The sequence below is a fragment of the Triturus cristatus genome, chromosome 4_2 (genome assembly GCF_964204655.1).
Source record: "Triturus cristatus chromosome 4_2, aTriCri1.1, whole genome shotgun sequence".
In the NCBI taxonomy this organism is placed as follows: domain Eukaryota; kingdom Metazoa; phylum Chordata; class Amphibia; order Caudata; family Salamandridae; genus Triturus; species Triturus cristatus.
Window position 1 is genome coordinate 380,239,564 of NC_140586.1, and position 17,428 is coordinate 380,256,991.

General features: G+C 44.9%; 1 protein-coding gene across 1 annotated transcript in view; it reads left to right on the forward strand.

Annotated features, from left to right (window-relative positions):
• The window catches only part of ZBTB41 (zinc finger and BTB domain containing 41), a 207,527-nt gene that overhangs the window by 40,932 nt on the left and 149,167 nt on the right, over positions 1–17,428 (forward strand). The window contains exon 4 of the mRNA XM_085601841.1: positions 10,182–10,251. Coding sequence (XP_085457967.1) covers positions 10,182–10,251 — 70 coding nt within the window. The remainder of the gene's footprint in view (positions 1–10,181; positions 10,252–17,428) is intronic.

Genomic DNA, 17,428 nt, shown 5'->3' on the forward strand with positions numbered 1-17,428 from the left:
CAGTGAGTGGCTCCATGTATAGATTGAAGAGCGTTGGTGAGCTTGTAGATCCTTGTGGAATGCTCCTGCCGGTGCCTGCTACATCAGATAAGGTGGTGCCTTTTTAGGTCTCGCCTATGCAGCGCGCATGTGCTGCATAGGAGGACCTTTAGCCGTCGTTCTGCTCTTTTTCGAAGCACATACTCGTGCTTGTGGCGGCATACACCTTGCGGGAGCGCGCAGGGACGCGTCACAAGCACGAGTATGTGCTTCGAAAAAGAGCAGACTGCACTCACCAACGCATGCGCACGCACCACTCGCGGGCTCACCTCCTGCTCCCCCTCTCTCTCACAATTTACTTTCGCGGCCGCTCTCCTCGGCCCAGCCCCTCCTCCCTCCACTCAATTGCTGCTAGTCACACCCCAACACGTATCTATGGAGATGTGTCTCCGTCCCTCGCTGCTCACTGTCATGTGTGGGGCACCCCGCTCCGCCTCATGGTCAGTTTCAGCTTTGGACTTCTAGTCGCCTCTCAGGTCAGTAGTCGGGTTTCCCTTGGACGTCGACATTATTTTTGGGCACTAGTCTCCTTCTTCAGTCTCCACTTGGATGTCTGTCTTCCGCTTGGATGTCAGTCCTTTTAGCGGATGTCAGTCACACTTTCCACCTCATTCTCACTTCCAGATGCATTTCCCCTCTTGGAAGTCAGTCTCACTTTTGAATAGCAGGCCTCGCTTCACATGCTAATCTTGCTTTAAGTCGTCACCCACCCCTGTGGACGTTAGTGCTCCTTTGGATGTCAGTTCCTCTTTAGACGTCAGTCTTACTTCTGGACATTGGTTCTCGTCCTTGGTTATTTTTTTTATTTTTTTTTTTTTTGCTGCCTGTTCCTTTAAATTTCATTTCAAGTGATTGGTTCATACATGTCAGGTTTCTCTTTGAATGTCGGCCACACTTAGGGTGTCGTACCCCACTGGATGTTAGTTTCCTCTTAGATGCCAGCCATCCTTTGGCTGTCTCTTTCCTCTTCCGAAAGTATTCACCAACATTGGCTGTCTTTTTTCTGTTTGGATGTCATTTTCCCCTTTATGTCAGTCACTCTTAGTATTCAGCTTGCTCTTTGTATGTCAGCAACCCTTAGATGTCAGTTTCCTCAATGAATGTCAGTCACCTTCTTGGTATCAGTGCCGCTCCGCATGTCTGTTGTCTCTTTGGGTGTCATTTCTCCGTCCATGTCAGTTTCCTTTTGATTGTCGTTTCCACCTCCTCCTCCTCTTTGTATGACACTCTCATCTGAGCACCCGGGTTACCCTCCCCCTCTGGCGGAGTGCTGCTTGTGGGGTGGGAGCTGCTCTCCTCCCTGCTGCGCCCCACCCCCCCCGGTGTCTTCAAGTTGCCCTGTGGTGCCCTGGCAGTGCAGGCTGTAGCCCACTGTCCCCGGCCAGGCTGTGAGCCCTGCAACTTTGGCGCTTCCATGAACTCTGCAGTGCGCAGGCACAGCCCTCGCGGCCTCTCCACCAGGCTCCCGGTGACAGGAGGAGGAGGAGGGGACTGAGCTGAGTATTGTTAAAAATACAGCACTCTGTAGTTGGTCGGATGCCTGAATTGTGCATATGTGCTACTAACTTGATTTGCACCCTGCTGCTGCATTGACTACTTACAGGAATGTCAGACTGCACATCAAACTTCCTTGTGCCACCAGTACATGTGACATTCTGCATGACACTCGCACATATGTCGCATTTTGCATGGCACCGATACATGGGTAACTTTCTGCGTGCTACCCATACAAAGGTTGTTTTCTGCATTGGCAGTCATTCACAGGTTGCGAGCTTGACGGCCCCTTCAAATAGGTTGCATTCTGTACAGCACTCATACACAGGTCACATTCTTCATGACACCAATACCTCTGAGGTGCTTCGATGTTAAAGTTTAGAAGGGGTATGCCTGCACTATTGAACAGTACATATTAAACTTATGCAATTTCTGTAACAAAAGGGCATTTGTTTTTACATGAAAGATTGTAATTACAGAGCCCCATTCCGTCACATTTCTTTTCTTGGCAATATATTTAGTTTTATAATAGAAAATTAGTTTAGTGATAATGGTATTAAATCGTGTTTCTACATTTGAAAAAAACGGTAGGCCAGTCTTTTAATTTTGTCTGGTGGTGAATGTTTTTTATTAAATAATCTTGTGAAGGTTACAAGTCAGAAATTATACTGAGGAGTGCATAGCAGTAAAATGTGTTCGTAAACAATATGATGCAGGAAAAAGAGAGAGCCCATACCGCATTAAAGATGACAATTTATTATAAAAATTGCATCAAAGATTCCAGTGTCCGGTGGAAATTCTAAGGTAGTATAACAACAACTGAATAGATCCCGCAGCAGGATCTATGCCAACAGCCCCACTGACTCACCTAGACCTATCAGTTCGCTCCTCTGTAATTGCGTGTTGGGTAGCATAGCTGTTTCAACCTATTATGTTTCAAAGAAGAAATTTAATACAGCTGTTGAGTTCTCTTGGCCAATAACTTCTGTCTTCAGTCATGTATTATAGACAACTTTTCTGATGCTGACCTGAGACTGTTATTGAATTTGTCTGCCCACTTCGTTGAAATGAAATAGGTCTCGCATTTACAAGAGTTTGATCTATTGGCATTGTAAATGGCAATGCTGTTTATTTATGTTAATTAGCAAAATAGATAAATTAAAGGCATTGTCGTTTCCAATGCCAATAGCTTAAACTTTCGCAAATGCGAGACCTATTGCAATGCAAATGCTTGTTTGATTCTTGTTGTTGGTTTTGCAAGAATGAGGTTAACCAGTTAAGGACGACTCCAAGGACGACTCCTGATAGGCCCATTCTGAATTCAAAAATTTCTCTGAGGCTATCTGACCTGTGGTGACATATTCGTATTTTTCCATAGGTGTTCTCTTGCTTGGACTACCTTCTCGCTCCGGCAGGGGAGATACAACGGGTGGCCGACATTGACTACCTGGTTAGGGGGATTTCGGACCACTCTCCCCTGCTCATGAAAATAAGTAGTGGAGGTGGATGAAGGCTTACCCGCAATGGAGGCTTAATGCATGGGAATTAAGGGACGAGACTGTAGCTGAAGAGCTCCGTGTTGATTCCCAGCTATATTTCGCTGAAAACGAAGGTTCTGTCCCATCCGCCATTACTCTGTGGGAGGCCTATAAGGCAGTACTGCGTGACAGGGCGCAAAATATACTGACCCACAAGAAGAAACGTGCGATTCAAGAGCTTGAAGAGTTAGAACATGCCCTCCTGGACTTGGAAGGGAAAAGTCAGACCGCAATGACTGAAGAGGATCTGCGCCGGCTTGAAATAGCCAGGCGCGAATACTTAGCGCTTGCGACTTATGAGGTTAAAACATGCCAACTAGTAACCCAACATCGCCTTTATGAAACGGGAGATCGGGCGGGGAAACTGCTGGCGTGGCTGGGGCGGAAGGAAATTGAGTCACGATGGGTAGGGTCGATAAGGGACCAAGAGACTATTTATACCGCTCCGGAAGATATCGCGGGCGCTTTTGAGCGCTACTACAAGGCTCTTTATGGAGCCCGCATCCACGCGGAAGACTCCCAGATACGCCATTACCTTTAGAGTATTGACATGCCCACCCTTACACCAGACGAACGAGATAGCCTAGAAAGTGACTTGACACTGGCACAGGTTACTGAGGCCATAGGTCACCAGAAAGCAGGCAAGACTCCGGGTCCTAATGGCCTGCCGAGTGAATTCTTTAAACTGGCGCCCCATCTCCTAAAGCTGTTCGTTGAATCAAAAGAACAAGGATGTCTCCCTCAAGACCTTCGTCTAGCCACAGTGGTGGTCATACATAAAACTGGGAAACCACCAGAGGACTGCGGATCCTATCGCCCCATATCACTCCTTAATATTGAAACAAAAATCTTGGCCACGATTCTCGCACGTCGCCTGCTAAGCGTGAGTCTTTCGTTGGTGCACCAAGACCAATCTGGCTTTATGCCCAAGCGTGCCACCCGTCTTAATTTGCGCCGCTTAGCTAACTGGATGGATACAGTACGGGGTTGTGACACTCCCCAATTGCTTCTCTCGCTTGATGCGGAGTAAGCGTTTGACACGATCCATTGGCCCTTCATGTGGCGTACTCTGAAAGCAATGGGCTTCGGCCCGGTTTTTCTAGGGTGGCTGGCGTTATTATATAATGCACCTGAGGCGTGAGTACGGGTCAATGGCACTCTCTCCGCCAGTTGGTCGATACAACACGGCACCAGACAAGGCTGCCCCCTCTCTCCTTTATTATTTGCCCTTATACTGGAAACCCTAGCATGTGTGGTTCGTTCCCGACCTGACCTATGGGGCTTCCTTGGTGCTCCCGGTTCGCTGGAGGAAGAACGCATATCGTTATATGCAGACAATATTCTGCTCTATGTCACGCGGCCTGCTGACACCCTGCCCCGTTGGCCGTGCCAGATATCAGACCCTACGACAGGGCGGCCCACCTTATCGTTATTAACGAGTGGATTCATGCACCAGGAGATCATCCGGCATATCGACTGGAACGGCTTCAATTCAATGAACGCTCCCACCTGCAGTATCTATATGGGGGTAGCTGAAGGGTTTCAAACAATGGGACCTCATTGGCATTTCCAAAATAGGAGACCTCCTGGAGCGAGGCTCCCTGGCCTCCTTCTCATTCCTTCAGTCCAAATACATAATTCCCAAGCCTATGCGTACCTTAGGCTTCGTCATGCTTGGCGAGCAGAGGGGTTGGACAACGGGGCGCTGCCGGAATACGTTCCCTTGAGGGCAGACTCCTTCAGGAGGAGATCCAGACGCAGGCGATTTCGCTGACATACAAAACACAGCTCAACAATATGCCAGATAATCTCGGCCCACTTCGTGCGAAGTGAGAATTTACCACAGGACCCCTTGAGGATATAGACTGGGAGGCGGCCCTCATGCATCCACGTGATGTGGCGATCAGGTTTAGACTGCGGCTTATCCAATATAAGATCCTTCATAGGGTCTACTATGATAGGGAATGATTGCACAGGATGGGGAGGGTGGAGGACCCTGCATGCCTCAGATGCCACACGGCACATGGTACATACATTCACACCCTTTGGGAATGCGCCCACATCCAGCCCTACTGGCATAAAATAGTGGGCGGACTAAATAAAATACTTGGCAACAATTGGGATGGATGTGAAATTCCTACTTTTGGGCATTCCCACTGGGGTCGATCTTCCACAATATGAGCTCTTTCTTGTTAATCTGGGGTTGGTGGTGGCGAAACGGGACATAGCCAGGTACTGGGGTGCACAACACCTTCCTACACTTACAGAATGGAAATCCAATATGGATTTATACATGGCTGCGGAAAAAGTGGTTTATAAAGCGAGGGGCTGCCCACGTAAATTCAGGAAAATTTGGTCCCCGTGGCTAAAGTACTACAAGATCGATTTAGATGTGGAACAGGGAGCCCTTACACTATCTCATGCGAAGGCTGGTTCTGGCTCATAAGAATTGCTTTCCCGCCCTGTGTTTTCGAACAGACCTTTTGGCAGAATGGTCCTATGTATTAGTCGGATTGTCACTGCTGATATACATTAACAATTTCTCTTGAGTAACCCTGCTGCGAGATTCACCAATCAGTGCCGTACCGCCATGCCTAAGGTTGATCATACACCTTGTACTGATGACTTCTTATCCCATCGGTCAGTAGTATTGTTATTGAATTGTATAAAAATAAAAAATAAAGTTATTAAAAAAAAATTTAAAAAAAGAATTTCTCTGAGGCACTTGTGGCTGACTGTGTCGAACACCGCTGATAGTTCTAAAAGTATTAGGAGACATATTTCATTTTGGTCTAGTGATGTTTGGATGTCATCTAGGATGTTTAGAATGGCGACCAAGATTGGTGTTTATCTAATAAGTCGAAATTCTTGATGTGTTCGCCTACCTGATCGGGGCCGCAGTTTTCATAGCAATTCAGCCAGGAAAGAAAGATTGGTCAGAAGTTGTTTAAGTCTTTCTGGTCAGATCCTGTTTTTTCTTTTTTGTAGTAGGGGAGATACTTGTCTTATTTCCTGGCATCCTGGAAGGGACCCTTGTTGGAGAGATGTGTTTACGATTTTCGTCCATAAGGGAGTGACGGATTGGAGGATATCTTTCAGTAGGTTTGAGGGAAAGGGATTGTCGAAATATGTGGTAGATTTCATTGACTGAATAGGTTTCTGGATGTCCCCATCCAACAGAGATTGGAAACTGTTCTAAAAGACTTCATTTTTATTTGGCTCCATTGGGGTGCATTGGTCAGTATTCTTGCTGTTTGCCGTCAGAGTGTGGTTGATGAGTTGCTAAGTTGTGTATTATCTTGGCTGGGAATAGAGTTGCAAATGGTTGCGATTTTATCTTTAAAGAAGTTGGATAAGGTGTTAGAGGTGTCCATTGAGCTGATTTCATTTGTGGGTTCTGCTGGTCTTTCAGATTGTTTCTTTTTTATCTTAGTTTTCTGGGCCTGTTCTTGGCTCTGTCTAATTGAGATCTGACCGCTGTTGTTTTGGCATTCAAGGTAGCCTTTTGTATGAGAATATTTGCATTCTCAACTGTTCGAGGTGGGTAGTATTTGGTTCCTTCCTCCAAAGTCTTTACAGGTGCTTACGTTTTCTTCTTTCATTGTTTATGTATTGGTCGAACTATGGTTCTGGAGGTTTTATCTTCTGTCTTTTTGGACGTAATGGGGCAGCCTTCTGAACTATGTCAGTCATCTTGCTGTTGTAGAGATGCGTCAGTTCTTGAACCAATGATTGGTCTGTCCGAGGTTCCAATGCAGTGTGGCATTGGAACTTTTTACGTTTTTAGTAATCCCTCATCCATCTTTTTTCTGTTTTTGTTTGGCCCTTGATTTTAGTTTCTTGTGCGCATATTTGGAAAAAGAATTTGATGGTGATCTGACCAGTCTGTTGGGGAGATGCCTGATTGAGGCTAGCAATGATCCTATCCAGAGTGGCATCTTTGTTGTGTGTAGGTCCATTGCAAGCTTGAATCATATTGAGTCTTTGTTCCAGTGAAGTTTGAAGTCCCCTAACAATATTGTATTAGAAAGTGAAGAGGCATTGATTGTGATAATTTCCATAGGTTGCTTCAGGAATACTGTGTAGATACCTGGTGAACGGTATACAAGTAGTGTTTTCGCTAGCAGTTTCTTAAGAAGCTTGATTTCAGCTTCCAATAGTTCAAACAATAATGGGTTTTCAAGCGAGAGAAAGTTTACGGTTAGGGAATTTCTGTGAATTATGGCAAGACCTCTTCTTGTTTTAATGCTCGGTCTAGAAGTAGGATGGAAAAGTCCGGTGGAATGATATGGTCCAGTACTGGGGCTGCCATTGGGTTGAATCAAGTTTCAGTTAGGAAGAGCATGTCCAGATAATGGGCTTAGTTCCTATCTATGCCAGTTGCATGTTTTGCAGCTGATCTGCAATTGTGCAGCATGCATTTCAGGTTTGTTACTGTTTTGTTAGATACTGTGGTGGGTATTGTGTTTGTTGTGATCGATATCCGGTTGTTGTGATTGACTTGTAGTGGTTTGTATCTCTGTTTTTTGAGGTAGGATGTCTTGATGATCGGGATTTTGGATGTAGTGTCAAATGAGATTTTCTGTGCGCATTGATAGTATATTAGTCGATTCTGTATGTCTTCTGTGGGGTGAGTGTTTGTTCTTCTCAGCTGGTGAAACATGTTATCTCGGGTAGTTGTGTTTCTGCTGTTGTAGATACGTTTTCTTCTAGAAGGGGAGTCAGTGTATTTGGTAGTGGGTGTGTACATCTTCTATAAGATGAGTAGAAGTGAATAGACTCTTATTTACCCATTCTATGTCTGTTACCAGTTGTCATTGCTTTGGTAGGCGGGGAATTTGTTACTGGCACTGATAAATAACAGTATCATTCTGTGCCTGTTTGCAAGTCTTCATAACCTGTCTGCGTTTTTATTTCTTTCACCTGCTCCTTATCTTGATGGTGTTTCTACTATCTGTTTTTTGAGTAGTTACATCTCTGGCTGAGCGAGCTGTTTGTAGGAGGGTCTTGAAAGGGTCTCTGTGGGACTGTGTAGACTGCAGGGCTATGAATGTTGCTGGCTATAATTCTTTGTTCAAAGTTAGTGGTTTTTGGGTAATAGATAGCGGATAAAGGATGTTTCTTGGGCCCTAGCCCAATTCTCGTTGTGGAGTAGTTGCCTCTCGTTCTCCGTAGCTTTTAGTTGGAGGGTCTATTTAGGTTCTCTGTGGGATTGAGTACACTGTGGGGCTACAATTGTCATTGGGTGTAGTTCCTCGCTCTAAGTTAGAAGGTTCAAGACAATGGTTCGGGGACGGGGTAATAGATGGCTAACTAGTAGTTTTTGCTGGGGCCACTACTTGCCTTTTGGATCACTGAAAAGAGAGTCATTATCTGCTGCTTTGATAAGGAGGTTTCCAATTTTTGTACATTGAGATGGTGGCTTTTATTTTGAGCAAGGGGGAGAGAGATATTGTTAGTTTGAGACCATAGGGGATGTTCTGTTTTGTGTTGACTGGTGAGTAGAATGTATTTTGCCATTTTGCTGTGTGTCTCGTGTAGAAGATCAGATCGGTCTTAATGGCTCCTTTCGAGAAGCAAAAAAAGGAATCTGATATGAGAGTTTCAAGATTAATTCTTATAATGTTGTGTTTTAATTTATTTGCTCCGTTTATGGATAAGTTGGGCAGGTAGTTGATTCTGAGTGAGTTAATTCCTGAAAGGGACAGGAGTGGGAGTTATTGCATTGTTGTGGCCCAACATTGTCTTAGCTGCCGGCAGAGTGGTTAAATGTGATTTCCGATTGCAATAAGGCTGCCTCTGTTCGATACCTCCAATTGTACATCAGCCAATCAAAGGGAGATAGTGACTCTATGTTCAAGGACAGGATAAAAGCACAAGAAGAGATAGGCAAGCCATTTGATAAAGGTAGGTAAATAAGAGTGATAAAAAAGTCCCCTAATTTGTGGGCCGCTGTCTTGGTTGACTGAGAGAATCTAGCTCTCATTCATAATTGCTGTGGGGGCAAGCTAGAGATCACTGTTCAAAGATGGCCGCCCCCCATTTCAGAGAATCAGTCTTCTTTCTACCTCCACTTGACTCTCAGCTCCAATTTGTGTTGCAGTGGCATTCAGAGGAGCACTATTTGAAGATGGCCGCTCCCCATCGGGGTGTGCCTTTCTTTAATCAGTTAACCTTGTTTGTTATTTGGTAAATTACACCCCAAGAAATTAAGGGTTGCACAAGATGCTCATTTTCGCTTTCAAATTAATTTGCCCTTCAGAATAAAAATATTGTCGCTTGCATGAAAAGTTCTCTCTAGCTGGGGACCTATTATTCCTCTTTCTAATTCCCTTCAGGCGTCGTCCTTTTGGCACTGCCACATCACAGGGAAGAATGGGATTACTAAAATGCCATCCACGTTGCACACGCATCATGGTTCCACAGAAACCTGGTTCCCCATGTCACTCGCGGCACCTTCACCAGTGCTACAGAACAGCAGAATTTTCGCTGCGCTGCTATCCTCTAGTCAGACAGGGTGGTCCGGGCCAGAGTTGAGTGGGGTAGAGCCACCCAGGGGGGTGCGGGCTCTACACACGAGCTGCAGGAGTTGGGGATAGAGGTGGGCGGGATAAACTGCACCCAGGGCAGTGTGGACTCTTCAGGTGAGCTGCGTCAGACCGGGACAAGGTGAGCGGGATAGAGGCACCCAAGGGCGGTGGGGGCTCTTCATGCGAGCTTCGATGGTCCCTGGAACACTCATTAGCGTGTGCAGCCTGTTCTCACCAACTGAATGGTATCCCCCCTCCGAGAAATCTCTTGCGCAGATGTCCATCCTCTGTTGCAGTTATCGGTCGGCGTTGCCATTGTGCAATTCACGACTCGGGTTTTCATGCAGTCTTTCTTTTGAGACTTTGTTGCTTCCAAATCTCAGTTTCTGTATAGGCATACCTGGGATATACACCACTTGTGATCCTTGGCCCCCGGAGCTGTCAGGGGAGCTCCGGCCCGTCGGCCATCTTGCTTCCGTTATAAAAATAACGTTTAATGAATGAAAGTGAAAAGCCAGTACTGCTCTTTTAAATGAGCCACATGTAATCAGTTCTGAATATGCTGTATTTTTCTTTTTAGATTTCATCCAGGTGGTGTTGAAGAATTTATAGCCCGCAAGAAACGAAGGAGCGAAGGTTGGACATGTGAAGTAAGACCTCACTTTCATTAACTACAGTTGATACATTGGTGTATGCTGTTGCTTCACCGTTGTCTCTGAATACTATCTTACCATGTCTTTGCTTTCAAGAATCAAGGCCCATTTGGTTGCCTGTGCTTTTAAATTTGGCTGCTGATTTTGCCCCACTACACCCCTGATGAAAGAGCCTCCATGCCTTCACCATAATTTCTATAAAGAACATCCTAATGTTGCCTTAGAGCCTATGTAGGAAGCTGGCTCTGTATATACTATACCAAAGTGAAGTATAGTGTGCACAGAGTCTAGTGGAACCCCCAAGGTAGGTAAGGGGTAAAGTTAGATAGAACCTTACTCTCTATTTGTGGTAGCGTGGTCGAGCAGTAAGTTAGTATCAGAGGAAAGTGTTAAGCATTTGTTGTACACACTCAGTCAGCAAATGAATTCACACACTCAAAGACTGAACTTCAGACCAATTGTTTTTGTATAAAAATATTCTTTTAGTCATTTTATTTTCTAGAACCAAGCAAGCCTGGAACAGGTAAGCAATAAATACTTTAAAGTAGTAATGCAATTGAAATACAGTTTGAATGATAATTGTATATGCACTTTGGTTTGATTTACAGTATGTATGCAGAGAAATGCAATACTTAGTAAATGCAGTACATAGACTTGATTAGGCTTTTTAGTAAAATAGCAGGTAAGTAACTTTTGAAATTACTAGGCTTACACAGAGTAGTATACTACTCTGGGACATTTGCTGAAAACAGGTAAGTAAAATTGTTTTTGTTATAGTATATAATTTTAAAGAATTTCTTTAGTTTTTCAAACTCCACACTTAAAAACTTTTCACAGAAAAAAAAGTCAATGTTATCCTATGGAGGAAAATAGTGTTATCGGTTTTGAATTAAGTATTTGGTAGTGGGAGTTGAGGTTCTGGGATTAGACTCCGGGGTCCCCCAGGTTCAAGGATGCACTCTAGTTACACCCTCAGCGGGACTAGGGCGGCCGGGTGCAGAGTGCTGCGGCCCATTGTTATCCATTGGGGGATAGGGGGCCTCCGGTTGGTGGCTGCTGACTAGCAGGCCACTTGGCTGTGGTAGCAAAGCTCCTGGGCTTTAGCTCAGGGCAAATGGGGAAATAAAGTAGCACCAAAGGTGCACCCTCAGCGGCACTGGGGCGGCTGGTTGCAGGGTGCTGTATCGACGTCGGATCCCCTGTTGTTTTCAATGGAGAACCTCCGGTTTGGAAAGACACTGCAGGCTTGGGGACGAAGGTCGTCTGGGTGCAAACACCACTTCGAGAGGTAAGTTGGGGGTTGGTTAGGCACTGTCTGTTTGGGCACACAAGGCCGTGGGGCGTCGGGTGCAGGGGTACCTTTTGGGGTCGGATCTTTTTACCAGCTCCTGGTTGCGGTTAGGGGGGCCTTCTGGATTTAGGCTGCAGGCGTCAGCTGGAGGCTTTAGGCAGGTCAGGGGTCACCTTTTCCGGTTCAGGATCGCCGGGGTGACCTCCTTGTGGTGTTTGCCCACTCAAGCTCGGGCCGTGGACGGCGGGTGCAGAGTGGGGCGGATTCGCGGTGTCCGGCCAGAGCCAGAGGTTGCAGGTGAACAAATTCGGTGTTCAAGGGAGACAAAGTCTTTGAAGTTGAAGGCAGGCAGGTCCTCCGGGGTTTTTGAGGTTGCTGGCTGCAGGACACACCGGGATTTCGCAGGAGCAGGTTTGAGGGGGAGACAGGCCGGCAGGGCTGGGGCCAAGTCAGTGGGCGTCTACCTCTTGTTAGCTGCTGCACGGCTGTTCGGTCCTTCTTCTTCTTCTTCTTGCAGGTTCTTGTCTGAGGCAGCAGTGTTCAGGGGTGCCCCTAAACACTAGATATAGGGGCGTTACAGGAAGGTAAAAGGCAGGGACCAATGGTGGGAGGGGGACATATGCCTGTCCCTGGTTGGCTGAGTCCTCCCATCTTCAATATGGCGTGGACTGAAAGTTGTGCTTCACCTCGCCTCCCCCACCTGAGGGGTGGAGTTGGCAGAGGTGGGCACACCTCTCTTCCTCACTTGTTTTTCCCACCGGTTCTCCTGCCCAAAGTGGGGGTCAGAACCAGTGGGGACCAGTTGCTGAAAGCAGCAAGTGACCTGGGGAAGCTCACAAAGGCTGCAAGCCTTTGAAGCTTCCCCTTCGTGAACCCTGCCCATCCTGGGGGAGGAGGCTTGGCACCTCGTCCCAGGATGTGCATTGTTTCAGGCCCCAGAGAGCAGCAGGCTCCCGACCAAGGGGTTCAGAAACATGTCTGGTGGTGGCAGCTGAAAGCAGCCACTCCGCCTGGACACTAGTGGTAGGATAGTTTTCAGGGGGCATCTCTAATATGCCCTCTGTGTGCATTTTTCATTAAATCCCACACTGGCGTGTGTTTAATGTGATGAGAAGTTTGATACCAAACTTCCCAGTTTTCAGTGTAGCCCTTATGGTGCTGGGGAGTTCGTAATGAGAAACTCCCAGCACCATATACTCTTAATGGCAGCACTGCACTAACAATATCTAAGAATGGACTTGGACACTGTAGGGGTACAGGGCTCATGCACCTGTATCCTCACCACTGGTATAGTGTACCCAGCTAGAGGGGTGACTGACTTATGCCAGGGCAGTGGGTTGTAGGCATGGAACACAGAGATGCGTGCCGTGTGGACTCTTCACTTTGTTCTGCTCCAAATCACGCAGCCTACAAAGGCAGTGTGTGAGTGTAGTGTTACAGGACCTCTAAGGGTGGCACAATAAGTGCTGCAGCCCTTAGAGGCCTTCTCTGGTCACAGTGCCCTGAGTACCTGTGGTACCATTTACCAGGGACCGACCTGTGGTCAGAGATGCCAATTGGGTTTAGGCTTCAATGCAGTTTTAGGGAAAGAACATAGGCTTTGGGTACCTGGTTAGCAGGAGCCCAGGGCACAATCAGTCAAAGTACATCAGCAATTCAGCAAAAAGTGGGGCCAACCATGCAGAAAGAGGGCACTTTCTCACAGCCTACACTCACCAATAATGTCAGTACCCAATGTTCAAGTGCCACCTATCTGGTACAGTATTTATTTTCTTGTCCCATAAAAAGATTTATATTTATTTTTCTCTTTGTAGGATTTTTCTTATTTATCCTTTTGTAAATGAAGTCCACATAATATTACATTTTAGTCTTTTTCAGCACCCTCTGAATTCCCCTGTTCCGTATGTTAATTGTATCAAAAACGAGGCAAGTAACCTCTTCCAGAACCACTGTGAAGTCAATAATTAAGAACTGGAGCAAAGCACCGTTACTTGTGAAATTACATTGGATACATTTATTTTCTCACATAGAATTGCATTAATTATCACCCTTTATCTTATTTCACTGTGCTGTTCACATTCCATCGTACTGCGCCTGTCGTTTGTTCATAAAGTTATGTTTTACCTGGAAAGTTTTCAGGCATGTGCCTTTATAAAAGCAGCAGCAGAGAGGATGCAGGCATCTACTGAGTTATTAGCATCCTCTTTTTAGCTGCTTCTAATAAATTGTACATCCATTTGTACAACTTATGATGTTTAACACCGCTCTGTAGTATGATGGTGCTGACACTTACTATCCTGGCACCTCATTATCCTAGGTTCATCCTTTCTGAACCTATTGCTTTGTCTAGCACATAGCGATTTTTCATAAACTTAATAAGGTAAGGCCCAATCATTTTGAAAGCTATAGAACCCGCTTATAAAACGGGTCATGTGCTAGGCTTAGATTTTTCAAAGATTTTCAGTAGATTGACTCTTTCTCTCTGACTCAGCTCCATGTCTTCTCTACATGACACCTCTAAATGGCTGCAGCAAATGGTCAGAGACCCGTCTGTCTGAATTGCTTTACTTCCCTTGTTGATTACTCCCTGCCAAACATTAACCTGAAACAGTGCAAATGGGACCTTTATGTGTTAGTTTGAGTCATATGATTTGTTTGCTTTGTTTATTTTCAAGAGTGCAACAACCAGTATGGGTTTCTTCTTGATGAACTGAAATATATAATAAATATGCTATTTAATATGTTGCCTTTTGGACACAAAATTGTTTTCTTTCAAGTGCATCTCTACCGGAAAGTAGTGCTACATAATCATGCTCCTACTCAGATTTCAATGTATGTAGATCTTGAGTGGAAGATTTGCAGAGGAGAGCAAGTTGAGTATACGCTTGTGATGTCTGAAGCAAACTGTTTGAAATGTAGGTTTTCCCTGGAAAGTTTTCTAGAAGAATTAGATCCTTGAACAGGGTACCATACTTCATTGTCAGACAATTTAGGTTTTGCAGTGGAGGTGTTGTATACTAGATGCGATCAGTTTCTGTTGCTAAGTGTGCAGTTTTATTTTGAATTGGCTTTACCAGACTGTTTGGTGTGTAGGCATGTCCCAGATACAACCTATTAGAATGTTTGAGATGGGAAGAGGTAATGGTACTTCTCTGTGTTTCTTTGTTCATGACACATTTTATTGAGTTAAAAATAAATGTATGACCTGTAAATGGGAAAACAAATTAAACATACAATAAAGCACACTGCTCCGCACCCACTGCCGCCCCTCAATGAACCTCAACTCCCCTTTTGTGCCTAAATAGTCATGGCAGCTGGATCGCCTCTGGGAGGTATACTCTTGCGCTTAATCGTCCTAGATTGGATTTGTGAAAGTTACCAGATCATCATTTATTCCTTGATATTCTGCCGATACCTTCCAGCTTTTCACATATTTTTTAGGGCAGCTCCTGGCCTCATAAATTGAGTTTTCCATACACATGCGAATTTCAAGCCCATTCTCCATTCCACTATGTACATATTTAAACTGGAAAATGTGGAACGTTGCAGCAATAGCAGAATATATCTGGTATACCTTAGCCGCAGCCCATTTCTCATCCGCCAGGGTTCCCATGTGTCATTCCCAAGTTGATCACAGCAAATCAAAGGAGTCTTTCTTATTATTTATCAAAGAGCAATAGACTTGTTTTACCTTGTTGCTCCCCACTCCCTATGAGCAACTTCACATCTAGAGGGTTAAAGTCTGTAAGGTTCTTCCAGGCCTATTATAGATGGTGCTATTGCTTCCTAAGTTGTAGGTTACGGTAGAACTGGCTGAGGTTTACTTCATATTCCATCTGCAAATCCTGATAGGGTTTGAGAGTTGGATCATCCATCGCGTCCTCCAAGGTGGTGGAACACTGATCCCATCCTATAGACCTCACTGTCTTTCCAGTTTTTAATAACCACTTTGGTCACCGGTGAGCGTGATGATCCACTCTACCACAGATGAATTATGGGAGTAAAGCGGGGCACCTATTTTCCAGACACATCTGAAGGGTCTCTCTGGGTGTCATACCACCATTTGTTAACAGTCAGCAGGTGGGAAGCCCTTAGTACGATTCAATATCTGCCTCCGCTACCCCACTTTCATATGTAGATTTAAACATTTGGGTAATACTATTTGTGGGAAGAAAACTTTGGAGTAGCAAGTGTGTGTTGTCACAGAAGGAACTTGTTATTGTATAGGAGTAATTCTGTAGCTGGTACAAGAATCATAGGAATGACAACATTTTGAAAATGGCAGATCGTCTGATGAGGAACAGAAAGAGCATGGCCTGGACTTTAATGTCTGCTATTAGTTTGTCCAGTACTAGTTGAATATCACTTTCCTAAACCAACTTGGTGTCTAATGTAACATACACCCCTATATATTTAAATGCTTGCGTGACCACCTGAAGTTTACTTGTCCACCCCAGGTCTTAGGGATAAGTTTTGGCCGGAAAGATTGAAGATATGAAATTTTTATGGAGAGCCAAGACTTATCGCCGAAGATACGAAGGTTCTCAACTGTGCCAGGGTCCGAAATTCCCAGATACATCAAGAAAATCAAAACATTGTCCGCATAATGGACTACCCTATCAGCGACACCCTTTCCCCACTCGAAGCCCTGAACCTGTGCGTCAATATGGAGCCACTTCGTTTACAGCTCTTGGAAAAGATGAAAAGTAGAGGCGACAGCAGGCACCCATGCCTTGTCATCCATTGTACTGGGAAGGGGTTTGATGTTTCTCAACCCACTCGTCTTCAGTGTGTTTCTGAGAGCAAGGACGTTCTCAGTATTGTTAGTTGGTAGTGACTCTATTCGAAGGCATTGTCAGTTGAGGAGATGACAAGTCTATGTCCATGAAAGCTCCCAGATTTTTTTAAATATGGCAGGGGATTGGCAATGTCGAAGACATTCTGCAACAGTCAAGGTGTCCTTCAATAGTTTTTTACTTTTTATTTTAAAAGAGAGCTAAGTTGGTCCAATGAGTCCATGACTGTTGAAAATTCAATCAAGGTGAACGTGGACCTAAACGGGAGGTTATAAACAGTTGAGCACAATTGTCACCAGATACACTAGATAATCTGTGACAACAGTGTCACTTTTCCCCATTCTTTACTCATAGTCACTAAGGAGGCTTTTACAAAAATGCTGCTGGAGGCTAAAAGGAATTTGGAATTACATAAACCTTAGTGACCTTTTTCTATATTGTTTCTCATAAGTTTGTTTAAATGCTTGGACATAATTCTGTCTTGTGGAGGGGACTAGTCTATCATACCTTAAATTTGGAATGTTCCACACCTGTAACCTTCTTCCTGGAGGTCGTGCACAGATCTGTGTAGTGTTTTACAGGGTGAGCTGCTATCTTAGCCTTATTCTATCCTCAACTCATATCCAGATTTTCAGAAGTTGGTAGACAGTGTCATCTCTAGGTCTGTAGACCCACCAGGTTTAGCAGCACTGCTGTGCACAGATGGTCCTTTATGAGAAATCTGAAAGGCTTTGACAAACAGAGGGACCTATCTGACACCAGAGGAAATCAGATCACATCACACCAGATGCTGTGGACAATATCTAACTGAATACATACATAACAAATAGGTAGATTAGACCACCACAAGCAAGTCTAACCAGTCAAGGTTTTCAGTCCTCCATTTGTGTAATACCATTGGAGAAAATTGCATGTCAAATAGCAAGGGGGATCTGTAACAGTGAAAAAAGGTACTGTGACATATGAAATGAAATTTGATTCAACCATTATAGATTGATGGTCCAAATAAAAACCATGGTGGCCTTTGTTGACAGCATGAAACGTGTCAACACATTTGCATACCACTTACTGTGAGAAAATCATATTT